Source organism: Bombina bombina, chromosome 6 (genome assembly GCF_027579735.1).
Source record: "Bombina bombina isolate aBomBom1 chromosome 6, aBomBom1.pri, whole genome shotgun sequence".
NCBI classification, from domain to species: Eukaryota; Metazoa; Chordata; class Amphibia; order Anura; family Bombinatoridae; genus Bombina; species Bombina bombina.
The window spans coordinates 206,692,733-206,706,316 of NC_069504.1; the positions used below are offsets into that span (position 1 = coordinate 206,692,733).

Genomic DNA, 13,584 nt, shown 5'->3' on the forward strand with positions numbered 1-13,584 from the left:
TGATGATGTCATCACCGTGCTGCAGTTACACTGCTGTATTCCTAGCAACAGGAGGAGTGCCTGTGTCCATGGCAGCGGCCACAGCAGAACAGAGGAGCAGCGGAGCTGGCTTCCCGATGTATAGAACCACCCCTGAGGATCCGTACATCGGGGAAGCCAGCTCCACACCTCAGATCCGCGCCACCTTCTCTCTGGATGAAGATAGAAGATGATGGAGCCACCTGGAAGAAGACATTCTCCGCCAGACTTCAGGAATGCTTAGTCTTAGGATTTTTTTTTTTTTTTTCAAGATTAGGTATTTAATGGGCTGTAAAAGAGCTGATTGCCCTTTTAAGGGCAGCAAATGAGCTGAATGCCCTTTTAAGGGCAATGCCCATACAAATACCCCTTTAGGGGCAATGGGTAGTTTATTTTTTTTAGTGTTAGGTTTTTATTTTGTGGGGTTTGGTTGGTGGTGGGGTTTTACTGTTAGGGGGGACTAAGTATTTTTTAAATGTAAAAGAGCTGTTTAACTTAGGGCAATGCCATACAAAAGGCCCTTTTAAGGGCTATTGGTAGTTTAGGGGGTGCTTCTTTTGCGGGGGGCTTTTTCTCTTGTTAAGTGTATCCAGTCCACGGATCATCCATTACTTGTGGGATATTCTCCTTCCCAACAGGAAGTTGCAAGAGGATCACCCACAGCAGAGCTGCTATATAGCTCCTCCCCTAACTGTCATATCCAGTCATTCTCTTGCAAGCCTTAACCAAGATGGAGGTCGTAAGAGGAGTGTGGTGTTTTATACTTAGTTTATTCTTCAATCAAAAGTTTGTTATTTTTAAATGGTACCGGAGTGTACTGTTTATCTCAGGCAGTATTTAGAAGAAGAATCTGCCTGCGTTTTCTATGATCTTAGCAGAAGTAACTAAGATCCATGGCTGTTCTCACATATTCTGAGGAGTGAGGTAACTTCAGAGAGGGAATGGCGTGCAGGGTATCCTGCAATAAGGTATGTGCAGTTAATATATTTCTAGGGATGGAATTTGCTAGAAAATGTTGCTGATACTGAACTAATGTAAGTAAAGCCTTAAATGCGGTGAGAGCTACTGGTATCAGGCTTATTAATAGAGATACATACTCTTATAAAAATGTAATATAAAACATTTGCTGGCATGTTTAATCGTTTTTTATATATGTTTGGTGATAAAACTTATTGGGGCCTAGTTTTTTTCCACATGGCTGGCTTGAATTCTGCCTAGTAACAGTTTCCTGACTTTCCACTGTTGTAATATGAGTGGGAGGGTTTTTTTTGTGCAGCAAAAATTACAGACACAGACATCCAGCTTCTTCCTGCATGATCCAGGATATCTCTGGAGGGCTCAAAAGGCTTCAAAGTCGTTTTTGAGGGAGGTAACAAGCCACAGTAGAGCTGTGGCAGTTGTTGTGACTATTTAAAAAAAAAAAAGAAAAAAAAGTTTTTGTCAGTTATTATTCTGTGTTTGGTATTAAGGGGTTAATCATCCATTTGCAAGTGGGTGCAATGCTCTGCTAACTTGTTACATACACTGTAAAAATTTTGTTAGTGTAACTGCCTTTTTTCACTGTTATTTCAAATTTTGGCAAAAATTTGTGTTTCTTAAAGGTGCAGTAACGTTTTTTATATTGCTTGTAAACTTGTTTAAAGTGTTTTCCAAGCTTGCTAGTCTCATTGCTAGTTTGTTTAAACATGTCTGACACAGAGGAAACAACTTGTTCATTATGTTTGAAAGCCATGGTGGAGCCCCATAGGAGAATGTGTACTAAATGTATTGATTTCACCTTAAACAGTAAAGATCAGTCTTTAACTATAAATGAAATATCACCAGAAGATTCCGACGAGGGGGAGGTTATGCCGACTAACTCTCCCCATGTGTCAGACCCTTCGTCTCCCGCTCAGGGGATGCACGCTAATATGGCGCCAATTGCATCAGGGACGCCCATAGCGATTACCTTGCAGGACATGGCTGCAATCATGAATATTACCCTGTCAGAGGTATTATCCAGGTTGCCTGAATTAAGAGGCAAGCGCAATTGCTCTGGGGTTAGGAGAAATACAGAGCGCGCAGATGCTGTAAGGGCCATGTCTGATACTGCGTCACAATATGCAGATCATGAGGACGGAGAGCTTCAGTCTGTGGGTGACGTCTCTGATTCGGGGAAACCTGATTCAGAGATTTCTAATTTTAAATTTAAGCTTGAGAACCTCCGTGTATTGCTTGGGGAGGTATTAGCTGCTCTGAATGACTGTAACACAGTTGCAGTACCAGAGAAATTGTGTAGGCTGGATAAATACTATGCGGTGCCGGTGTGTACTGATGTTTTTCCTATACCTAAAAGGCTTACAGAAATTATTAGCAAGGAGTGGGATAGACCGGGTGTGCCTTTTTCCCCACCTCCTATATTTAGAAAAATGTTTCCAATAGACGCCACTAAACGGGACTTATGGCAGACGGTCCCTAAGGTGGAGGGAGCAGTTTCTACTTTAGCAAAGCGTACCACTATCCCGGTTGAGGACAGTGGTGCTTTTTCAGATCCAATGGATAAAAAATTGGAGGGTTACCTTATGAAAATGTTTATTCAACAAGGTTTTATTTTACAGCCCCTTGCATGCATAGCGCCTGTCACGGCCACGGCAGCATTCTGGTTTGAGGCCCTGGAAGAGGCCATCCATACAGCTCCATTGACTGAAATTATTGACAAGCTTAGAACACTTAAGCTAGCTAACTCATTTGTTTCTGATGCCATTGTTCATTTGACTAAACTAACGGCTAAGAATTCCAGATTCGCCATCCAGGCGCGTAGGGCGCTATGGCTTAAATCCTGGTCAGCTGACGTGACTTCGAAAGTCTAAATTACTCAACATTCCTTTCAAGGGGCAGACCTTATTCGGGCCTGGTTTGAGGGAAATTATTGCTGACATTACTGGAGGTAAGGGTCATACCCTTCCTCAGGACAGGGCCAAAGCAAAGGCCAAACAGTCTAATTTTCGTGCCTTTCGAAATTTCAAGGCAGGTGCAGCATCAACTTCCTCCGCTTCAAAGCAAGAGGGAACTTTTGCTCAATCTAAGCAGGCCTGGAAACCTAACCAGTCCTGGAACAAAGGCAAGCAGGCCAGAAAGCCTGCTGCTGCCTCTAAGACAGCATGAAGGAACGGCCCCCTATCCGGTGACGGATCTAGTAGGGGGCAGACTTTCTCTCTTCGACCAGGCATGGGCAAGAGATGTTCAAGATCATATCTCAGGGATATCTTCTGGACTTCAAAGCTTCCCCTCCACAAGGGAGATTTCATCTTTCAAGGCTATCTGCAAATCAGATAAAGAAAGAGGCATTCCTACGCTGTGTGCAAGACCTCCTAATTATGGGAGTGATCCATCCAGTTCCGCGGACGGAACAAGGACAGGGTTTTTATTCAAATCTGTTTGTGGTTCCCAAAAAAAGAGGGAACCTTCAGACCAATTTTGGATCTAAAGATCTTAAACAAATTCCTCAGAGTTCCATCTTTCAAAATGGAAACTATTCGGACCATCCTACCCATGATCCAAGAGGGTCAGTACATGACCACAGTGGACCTAAAGGATGCCTACCTTCACATACCGATTCACAAAGACCATCATCGGTTTCTAAGGTTTGCCTTTCTAGACAGGCATTGCCAATTTGTAGCTCTTCCCTTCGGGTTGGCTACAGCCCCGAGAATCTTTACAAAGGTTCTGGGCTCACTTCTGGCAGTTCTAAGACCGCGAGGCATAGCGGTAGCTCCGTATCTAGACGACATCCTGATACAGGCGTCAAACTTTCAAGTTGCCAAGTCTCATACAGAGATAGTTCTGGCATTTCTGAGGTGGAAAGTGAACGAGGAAAAGAGTTCTCTATCCCCACTCACAAGAGTCTCCTTCTTAGGTACTCTTACAGATTCTGTAGAAATCAAAATTTACCTGACGGAGTCCAGGTTATCAAAACTTCTAAATGCTTGCCGTGTTCTTCACTCCATTCCGCGCCCTTCGGTGGCTCAGTGTATGGAGGTAATCGGCTTAATGATAGCGGCAATGGACATAGTGCCATTTGCGCGCCTACATCTCAGACCGCTGCAATTATGCATGCTGAGTCAGTGGAATGGGGATTACACAGATTTGTCCCCTCTGCTAAATCTGGGTCAAGAGACCAGAGATTCTCTTCTCTGGTGGTTGTCTCTGGTCCACCTGTCCAAGGGTATGACCTTTCGCAGGCCAGATTGGACAATTGTAACAACAGATGCCAGCCTTCTAGGTTGGGGTGCAGTCTGGAACTCCCTGAAGGCACAGGGATCGTGGACTCAGGAGGAGAAACTCCTTCCAATAAATATTCTGGAGTTAAGAGTGATATTCAATGCTCTTCTGGCTTGGCCTCAGTTAGCAACACTGAGGTTCATCAGATTTCAGTCGGACAACATCACGAAGGTGGCTTACATCAACCATCAAGGGGGAACCAGGAGTTCCCTAGCAATGTTAGAAGTCTCAAAAATAATTCGCTGAGCAGAGTCCCACTCTTGCCACCTGTCAGCAATCCATATCCCAGACGTGGAGAACTGGGAGGCGGATTTTCTAAGTCGTCAGACTTTCCATCCGGGGGAGTGGGAACTCCATCCGGAGGTGTTTGCTCAATTGATTCATTTTTGGGGCAAACCAGAGTTGGATCTCATGGCGTCTCACCAGAACGCCAAGCTCCCTTGTTACGGATCCAGGTCCAGGGACCCAGAAGCGACGCTGATAGATGCTCTAGCAGCGCCTTGGTTCTTCAACCTGACTTATGTGTTTCCACCGTTTCCTCTGCTCCCTCGACTGATTGCCAAAATCAAACAGGAGAGAGCATCGGTGATTCTGATAGCACCTGCGTGGCCACGCAGGACTTGGTATGCAGACCTAGTGGACATGTCATCCTTTCCACCATGGACTCTGCCTCTAAGACAGGACCTTCTGATACAAGGTCCTTTCAATCATCCAAATCTAATTTCTCTGAGACTGACTGCATGGAGATTGAACGCTTGATTCTATCAAAGCGTGGCTTCTCCAAGTCAGTCATTGATACCTTAATACAGGCACGAAAGCCTGTTACCAGGAAAATCTACCACAAGATATGGAGTAAATATCCTTATTGGTGTGAATCCAAGAATTACTCATGGAGTAAGGTTAGGATTCCTAGAATATTGTCTTTTCTCCAAGAGGGCTTGGACAAAGGATTATCAGCTAGTTCCTTAAAGGGACAGATTTCTGCTCTGTCTATTCTTTTGCACAAGCGTCTGGCAGAGGTTCCAGACGTTCAGGCATTTTGCCTTTGGTTAGAATTAAGCCTGTGTTTAAACCTGTTGCTCCTCCGTGGAGCTTAAACTTGGTTCTTAAAGTTCTTCAAGGAGTTCCGTTTGAACCCCTTCATTCCATTGATATTAAACTTTTATCTTGGAAAGTTCTGTTTTTGATGGCTATTTCCTCGGCTCGGAGAGTCTCTGAGCTATCTGCCTTACAATGTGATTCTCCTTATCTGATTTTTCATGCAGATAAGGTAGTTCTGCGTACCAAACCTGGGTTTTTACCTAAGGTGGTTTCTAACAAGAATATCAATCAAGAGATTGTTGTTCCATCATAGTTTCCCAATCCTTCTTCAAAGAAGGAACGTCTTTTACATAATCTGGACGTAGTCCGTGCCTTGAAGTTTTACTTACAAGCTACTAAGAATTTTCGTCAAACATCTTCCCTGTTTGTTGTTTACTCTGGACAGAGGAGAGGTCAAAAAGCTTCGGCAACCTCTCTGTCCTTTTGGCTTCGGAGCGTAATACGCCTAGCCTATGAGACTGCTGGACAGCAGCTCCCTGAAAGGATTACAGCTCATTCTACTAGAGCTGTGGCTTCCACATGGGCCTTCAAAAATGAGGCCTCTGTTGAACAGATTTGCAAGGCCGCGACTTGGTCTTCGCTTCACACTTTTTCAAAATTTTACAAATTTGATACTTTTGCTTCTTCGGAGGCTGTTTTTGGGAGAAAGGTTCTTCGGGCAGTGGTTTCTTCCGCTTAATCCTGCCTTGTCCCTCCCATCATCCGTGTACTTTAGCTTTGGTATTGGTATCCCACAAGTAATGGATGATCCGTGGACTGGATACACTTAACAAGAGAAAACATAATTTATGCTTACCTGATAAATTTATTTCTCTTGTAGTGTATCCAGTCCACGGCCCGCCCTGTCCTTTTAAGGCAGGTCTAAATTTTAATTAAACTACAGTCACCACTGCACCCTATGGTTTCTCCTTTCTCTGTTTGTTTTCGGTCGAATTACTGGATATGACAGTTAGGGGAGGAGCTATATAGCAGCTCTGCTGTGGGTGATTCTCTTGCAACTTCCTGTTGGAAAGGAGAATATCCCACAAGTAATGGATGATCCGTGGACTGGATACACTACAAGAGAAATAAATTTATCAGGTAAGCATAAATTATGTTTTTTTTTATTTTCATAAGGATTAGGTTAATTGTTTTTATTTTTTATAATTTTGTTTATTTTTTCTGTAATTTTAGAGTTTATTATTTTTTGTAATTTTAGAATTTTTTTTGTAATTTAATGTAAGGTTTTATTATTTTATCTGTAACTTAGTATTGGGGTTAATTTAGGTGGTGTTCAGTTAGGGAACTTAGTAATTAAATTAGTTATTTGCGGTTTAGGGGTTAATAGGTTATTTAGGTTTATTGCGATGTGGGGGGTTGGCGGTTTAGGGGTTAATTTTTTAATTATGTTATTTGCGGATTAGGGGTTAATTACTTTATTATTTGCAATGAGGGGGTTTGCGGTATAGGTGTTTGTTAATACTTCGTGAGGGAGGTTAGGTATTTTTGTTATACTTTATGCGGGCAGTTAGGTTTTTTATTTCGTGCGGGCGGTTACATGTTTTTATTTATTTCTTGCGGGCGGTTATGTGTTTTTTTGTTATTTTGTGCGGGCGGTTGCGTGTTTTGTTTTTTTTAGGATTCGGGTTTGCCTACTATCCAGGTGGATTCCGAAAATAGCAGGGTGGTGAAAGAAAGGTGGATTATTTTGGCTGCCTTTGAGGATGCGTGCGCAACTTGCGAGGGACGCGTTACAAACGCGATTATAGTAAACATTGGCAGTTTCATTGGCTATAAGTTTACATGTAATGTCCAATTAGCTCATTTACGTTGCATCAATTAACATATTACAATGGAAACATATATTGTAAGCAGAAAAAAAATATAAAAATTAACTGACTATATGATCAAATTGACTTTCTTTTTTTATCCTTAGTTGAAACCTATCTCCTTCCCATTACAGAATCTATTGAAAACATTGTTACAAACAATGCTGCCATATGGGGCCAGATTTATCAAAGTCTGGCAGACAGGGGCATACATCTTCGCCCATGTCCTCCTGGCATTTATCATTGCACACTACTGCTAGTGTGCAATGCCACCCCAGCTTGCCCACAGCCAATCGTGTGCAAGCAGAGGCTGTCAATTTTCCCGATCGAAAAAGTCCGGCGGATTGAGATATGCCACATAATACGCCTTATGTGAGCCTGCAGCCCGATCGCTTAATAAATCTGGCCCATAGTGCTCTTGAGCCTACCTACTTATTTTTTTAAACTGTATGCTTTATCCGAATCATGAGACTTTAACTTTTATGCTCTTTAAAAATACAAAATATTCAAAGAAAAGAAAAACATCTTTAAAGCTTATCTCAAAAATGTCCTTTAGCATTTAGATGATTGCAGAATCCCTAATAAACAACTTTCATAAGCAAATAATAATAGGTATTTGTAGTGTTCCGTCTAAGGCCATGTTTGTGAGCTGCCCAGCAGTGAAACAGTTAATAACCACATCTTGCAGCTTGCATTGTGTAGTGTTTGCTAATTGCTCTAAATAACTGTTTCACTGATTGGCCGCTCACTGGCCTCAGAGGGAACACTGCATATTTGTTTAATAAGAGTCATACACATTTGTAGGCGTCATGGTCTAGTTCTGTACTTAAAATTGTATTCGTTAGAAAGCAGAAAAAAGTTGTTTTGTTTTTTTTGCTTGGTCCATTTTACAAAAAAGCTGTTCTTAACATGTGCTATTACACTGTGTTGTTTTCCTGAAATTTTAGGCAAAGAAGACTGGAAAAAAGAATTTATAAATGATTCTCGGAGCATCTTTTTGTTAAAGGGTTTAAGTCCTGGAACATCATATAAAGTTCGTGTTGGTGCTGAGGGTCATAATGATTTTGTGAGTTCAGAAGAAACCTTTCAGACAGGTCCAGGTGAGGTATCTCTTCTGCCTCACATAAGCACGTCAACGCTTAGTGACCAGTCCCACTTAGTCAATTATTTCAAAGATAAACAAGCTAAAAGCCCAAATGTTTTATCTTTGACAAATTCTTGAAGAGATCATAAAGTGAAGGAGAAAGAGAGAGAGAGAGAGTTTGTGAGACTGAGAGAGTGTTTGATAGAGAGAAGGAAGCAACCGGCACAGATTAAAGAGACAATAAACTTGATTACAAATAAACTGATGCATATGAAACTGTACTAATTATGTTAAATGTATTTGTGTGCATGAAAATGCTTACGTTAAAGCTGCTTATTTTGTTTTTGAAGTTAACAATTCTGTGAACAACTGGTCCTTAACCCCTTCACTGCTTACATTTTTAATACTATTGCGAGCCATAATTCAGTGAGTGACCCACACAAATTATATAGGTTTTTTCAGCAGGCCCAGAAGATTAATAATATACCATTATTAAATTTATTTTTCATGTCAGATGAGATAGCTGCTTCAAAAAAAATATATATTTTTTTATATTTTTCTTAAAATTTTAGTAAATGATATTTAAAATGGACAGGTGACCACTGTTGTTACTGTGATTACCTTGCTAAATTGTCATCAAGGCTAACCAAATGGGCAATAGGGCACCCCCCCATCCAGCTCTCTTAACTTTCTGTCACTTCCTGGTCTTACCACCTGGCAACAACACCAAAAACAGGTTTTCTAATGTCTTTTTAAGAGAATGGGGTATAAGACTGCTGGTCAGAGGGGTAAAACATTTATCAACTGCCAGATGGACAAGGTTCACTCCCGGGAATCTATCCGCCTGGCATTGTGGCATGCGGGCAGCATCTGCTACCTGCATTAATCATCGCACAAGCAAATGCTTGCGCAATTTTACCCTCTGTTCTTGTGCAGCCAATTGCACATGAGCAGGGCCTGTTAACCATCCAGATCGGATCGGGATGATTTAACTCAGCTGCATTTGAAAGCCTAAATAGCTACGGTTTTAAGAGCATAAATAAAACCTGTTGTCAACACAAAATCGCACGGCAGCACTTTCGTTCATCAGGGGCTTATCAGTTTGGCTATGGCGATTAACTTAGATTGGCTAGTTTCATAGATATTTGTTAGGCTGTTAAGGAGCCTTGTTGTTAAAGGGACACTGAACCCAATTTTTTTCTTTTGTGATTCAGATAGAGCATGCAATTTTAAGCAACTTACTAGTTTACTCCTATCAATTTTTCTTCATTCTCTTGCTATCTTTATTTAAAAAAGAAGGCATCTAAGCTTTTTTTTATTGGTTCAGACCTCTGGACAGCACTTTTTTATTTATCAACCAATCAGCAAGAACAACCCAGGTTGTTCACCAAAAATGGGCCGGCATCTAACCTTACATTCTTGCATTTCAAATAAAGATACCAGGAGAATGAAGAAAATTTGATAATATGAGTCAATTAGAAAGTTGCTTAAAATGTCATGCTCTATTTGTATCACGAAAGAAAAAAAAATTGGGTTCAGTGTCCCTTTAAGGCCAGAATATGTATAGAGGCTGTCTTCACCTATCTTTTTTCTAGTATTTTACTAGTGGGAGTTCCTGCTGTGTTTTCTACGATATCTCACACAGCAAACGAGAACTGTTATCTATTCAGCAAAGCAATAATTACAACCTTGACACCAAACACTAGAGAAAGTTTTGATATACAAGATGTGTCTTTGTGTAACTATCCCATTAATATGAAGTAGTTACAATGTTTTGGTATTTTTTTATTATTATGTTTTGTGTTTATATATATACAGTGGGTGTTCTAGGGCTTTCTAGAGCTGTGGTGATTTTTTTCACCTAAACCTCATTCAAGCATCCGCAATTCATAAAGACCCAAAAGATCTTGTTTCGTGGTCAAGTTTTTCAAAGATGACGAGGTGGACTCTTTTTTTTCTTCCTGTTATTTCTTTTTAACTTTTTTTTAAAGTTTTCTTTTCACATATTTATAAACTGTTTTATAGAGGGTGTATTTTTTTGGATTTCATTAGTTTTGTAAGGTTTTTAATCTTTTCACAAATGATCCAGCCCAACCTTTTTTTTATCCCTTCACAACTAATCCAGTCTCTTTCATCCCTTTACAACTGATCAAGACTCATTTAGAAGAGAGTATAACTACCGTTAGGGTCATTTTTGCACTGTTTACAAAGTAGATTACTGGAGTATGTTGAAAATAGTTACAGTCTTCATTATGCTGTGGTCCTTTTATACACTATAACTAACAAATGCATTGAACACGAGATCTGTGAGGTCTTGAAAGCTTATGGAATAAAAAAAAAACTTGATTTTGTTGGTCCATTAAAATGTATCATAATTTACAAATAAACAGAAACATTTTTTTGTGCAATAAGACTCATGAAACAAATATAAAGTCACATTTCAAATACATCCTTAATAAAAGTTAAGTACATTAGGTTTGACCATTTATTTATTTTTTACCTGTACCTAGTACTTTCTGGGTAGCAGGCGATTTATTGAACACTGAAATATTAATAATGTTAAAGGGACATAATACTCATATGCTAAATCACTTTAAAGGTTAAAAAAGAAGAAGAAAGAAATGAAGAAATGATCAGCAGCATCAGCAGTGCTGAGGTCATGAACTGTACTGTATTACTGTAATCTCGTGAGATTTCTCTTAAAGGGATACTGAACACACATTTTTTTCTTTCATGATTCAGATACAGCATGCAATTTTAAGCAACTTTCTATTTTACTCCTATTATCAATTTTTCTTTGTTCTCTTTGTATCTTTATTTCAAAAAGCAGGAATGCAATCTTACGAGTCGGCACATCTTTTCTTCAGCACCTGGGTAGCATTTGCTGATTGGTGGCTAAATGCAGCCACCAATCAGCAAGCACTATCCAGGGTGCTGAACCAAAAATGGTCCGGCTCGTATGCTTACATTCCTGCCTTTTCAAATAAAGATAACAAGAGAACGAAGAAAATTTGATAATAGGAGTAAATTAGAAAGTTGCTTGAAATTGAATGCTCCATCTGAATCATGAAAGAAAACATTTGGGTCAGTATCCCTTTAACTCTCATGAGATTTCATTGTAAACGTCCCTAAACTTCCTTAAACTGAATAGGGAAATAACATAAGTGTGCATGAGGCACAGTCCCTTGCAGATCCCGGGACAGACAGACTGATTTGCTGCTTAACGTAACGTCCTTTACAATGGCGTGTGAATACTTGGGACATTTTGAGGTAAAATATCTTTCTTTTTTACATATAGATGTTCAGGTGATATTTTCTAGTTAGCTTTGTACAGATATGCTGCATCACTTTCAAGTGTTTCAACATTTGGGTATCATGGCCCTTTAATGTAATGCTCAGAAATAAGTATATAAAGTAGCATTAAAGGGACAGTATACACCAATTTTCATATAACTGCATGTAATAGACACTACTATGAAGAATAATATGCATAGATGCTGATCTAAAAATCCAGTATAAAACCTTTTAAAAACTTACTTAGAAGCTCCCAGTTTAGCACTTTTGAGTAGGTTGACTGGAACACCCAGTGAAAGCAGACACTCCCCCCTCCCCTGCATATGGAAAGACCCTTTACACAAACAGGAGCAAGCTGGAGTAGGTATACATCAGTATTCGCCTAAAACTTTGGGGCTTGGTTAGGAGGCCGAAAATCAGCACAATGTTATTTAAAAATAAGCAAAACTATACATTTAAAAAAAACAAAAACCCTGTATGGGCTATATAAATGGATATTTAACAAAACATTTATGCAAAGAAAAATCTAGTGTATAATGTCCCATTAAAGGTACAAGAAATCCCAAATTTTTCTTTCATGAATCAGAGCATGCAATTTTAAACACCTTTTTAATTTACTTATTTTATCTGATTTGCTTAATTTTCTTGGTATCCTTTAGAGAATAAATGCACTACTGGGAGCTAGCTGAACACACAGGTGAGCCACCAATCAGCAGCTAGCGCCCAGTAGGTGCCTGAACCAACATAGGTATGGTTTTCAACAAAGGTTTCAAAGCAAATAAGATAATAAGTAAATTGGAAAGTAGTTTAAAATTGCATGCTCTGTCTAAATCATCAAAACATATATTGGCTTTCCTGAAGGGATGCGCAAATGTGTTTAAATTCAAATGGAAGAATGACTTTTATTGTTCAAATTTGATTTGGAAAATCGAATGTTGATAAGAACAAATATTCTTTAAAATTCAGAAATCAAATTTTATTGCCATTTTTTAAATGTAACTTTCAATTTTGAACATTATGTTGAATTTCAAATGTTGGTTTCGATTTCAAATGTTGGTTTCAATTTTGAATGTTCATAATAGATTGAATATACGCATTCAAATTTCAAATGAGTATATTCGATCTATTAGGAACATGTGAAAATTAAATGGATTTGCATTATTTCAAATTAGCTTTTAATATTACATTTATAAAAGATTACTAAATTATAAATACTAATTCAAAATTTAATTTGAATATTATTTTTATAAAAAATAAATGTAGATTAGAAATATTATTTCGAAATCAAATTAAAATATATTTATAAAAGATAGCGGTAGATTAGATATACTTTTTTTAAACTGAATGTTAGAACTTCGATTAGCATAAAACTAATTCAAAATCGAATGTTAATAATATTTTTCAAATTTGATGTAAAATACATAACTAAACATTTGATTATTCAAACAAATATTTTCGAATATTGTTTAAAATTCAAAATCAAACATTCGTCAAAAAAATGTTAGAATGTCCGGACATTGAATGAACGAATGTATCAAAATTTGTTTTAAATTTCGAAGGTCCATGAAGAAATGTTTTAAAGAAAACAAACTAAATTAAGTGGGACTGGTGATTAAATACTTGTGGCTTGCAGATCTGCTATGGGAACAATTTGCTTCTCTACAATATAGTAGTAATGGCAAGTTGCTTTTACAGTGTGCTGTGTGTGCATGTTTATATATTTCTGTGCTTTACCTGCATGGTTCACATATATTTATTAATAAGCATGCTACTAATTATAGTTCTGTAAAAATAAGTTTCCATTTTATAGTGTTAAACTCATTAATGTATATTTCACAAGTGTTACAGCTGTTGTTTGGGGGGGGTCAGTGATTGGCAAAAACTTTCAATTTTGGTTTGCTGAGGTTGCATGAATTCAAAATGCAATTTGAAATGAACGTAAGATTTAATCTAGTAAACTAAATAACTTAACATAGTTCTGAAACATTTAAAGAATAGTTTATCAAGAAATGTTTTCAT

The 13,584-nt window shown here is 38.6% G+C and overlaps 1 protein-coding gene across 1 annotated transcript in view; it reads left to right on the forward strand.

Annotated features, from left to right (window-relative positions):
• Window positions 1–13,584, forward strand: part of NRCAM (neuronal cell adhesion molecule) — a 334,348-nt gene that overhangs the window by 286,058 nt on the left and 34,706 nt on the right. The window contains exon 29 of the mRNA XM_053716724.1: window positions 8,135–8,287. Within this exon, the coding sequence (XP_053572699.1) occupies window positions 8,135–8,287 (153 nt within the window). The remainder of the gene's footprint in view (window positions 1–8,134; window positions 8,288–13,584) is intronic.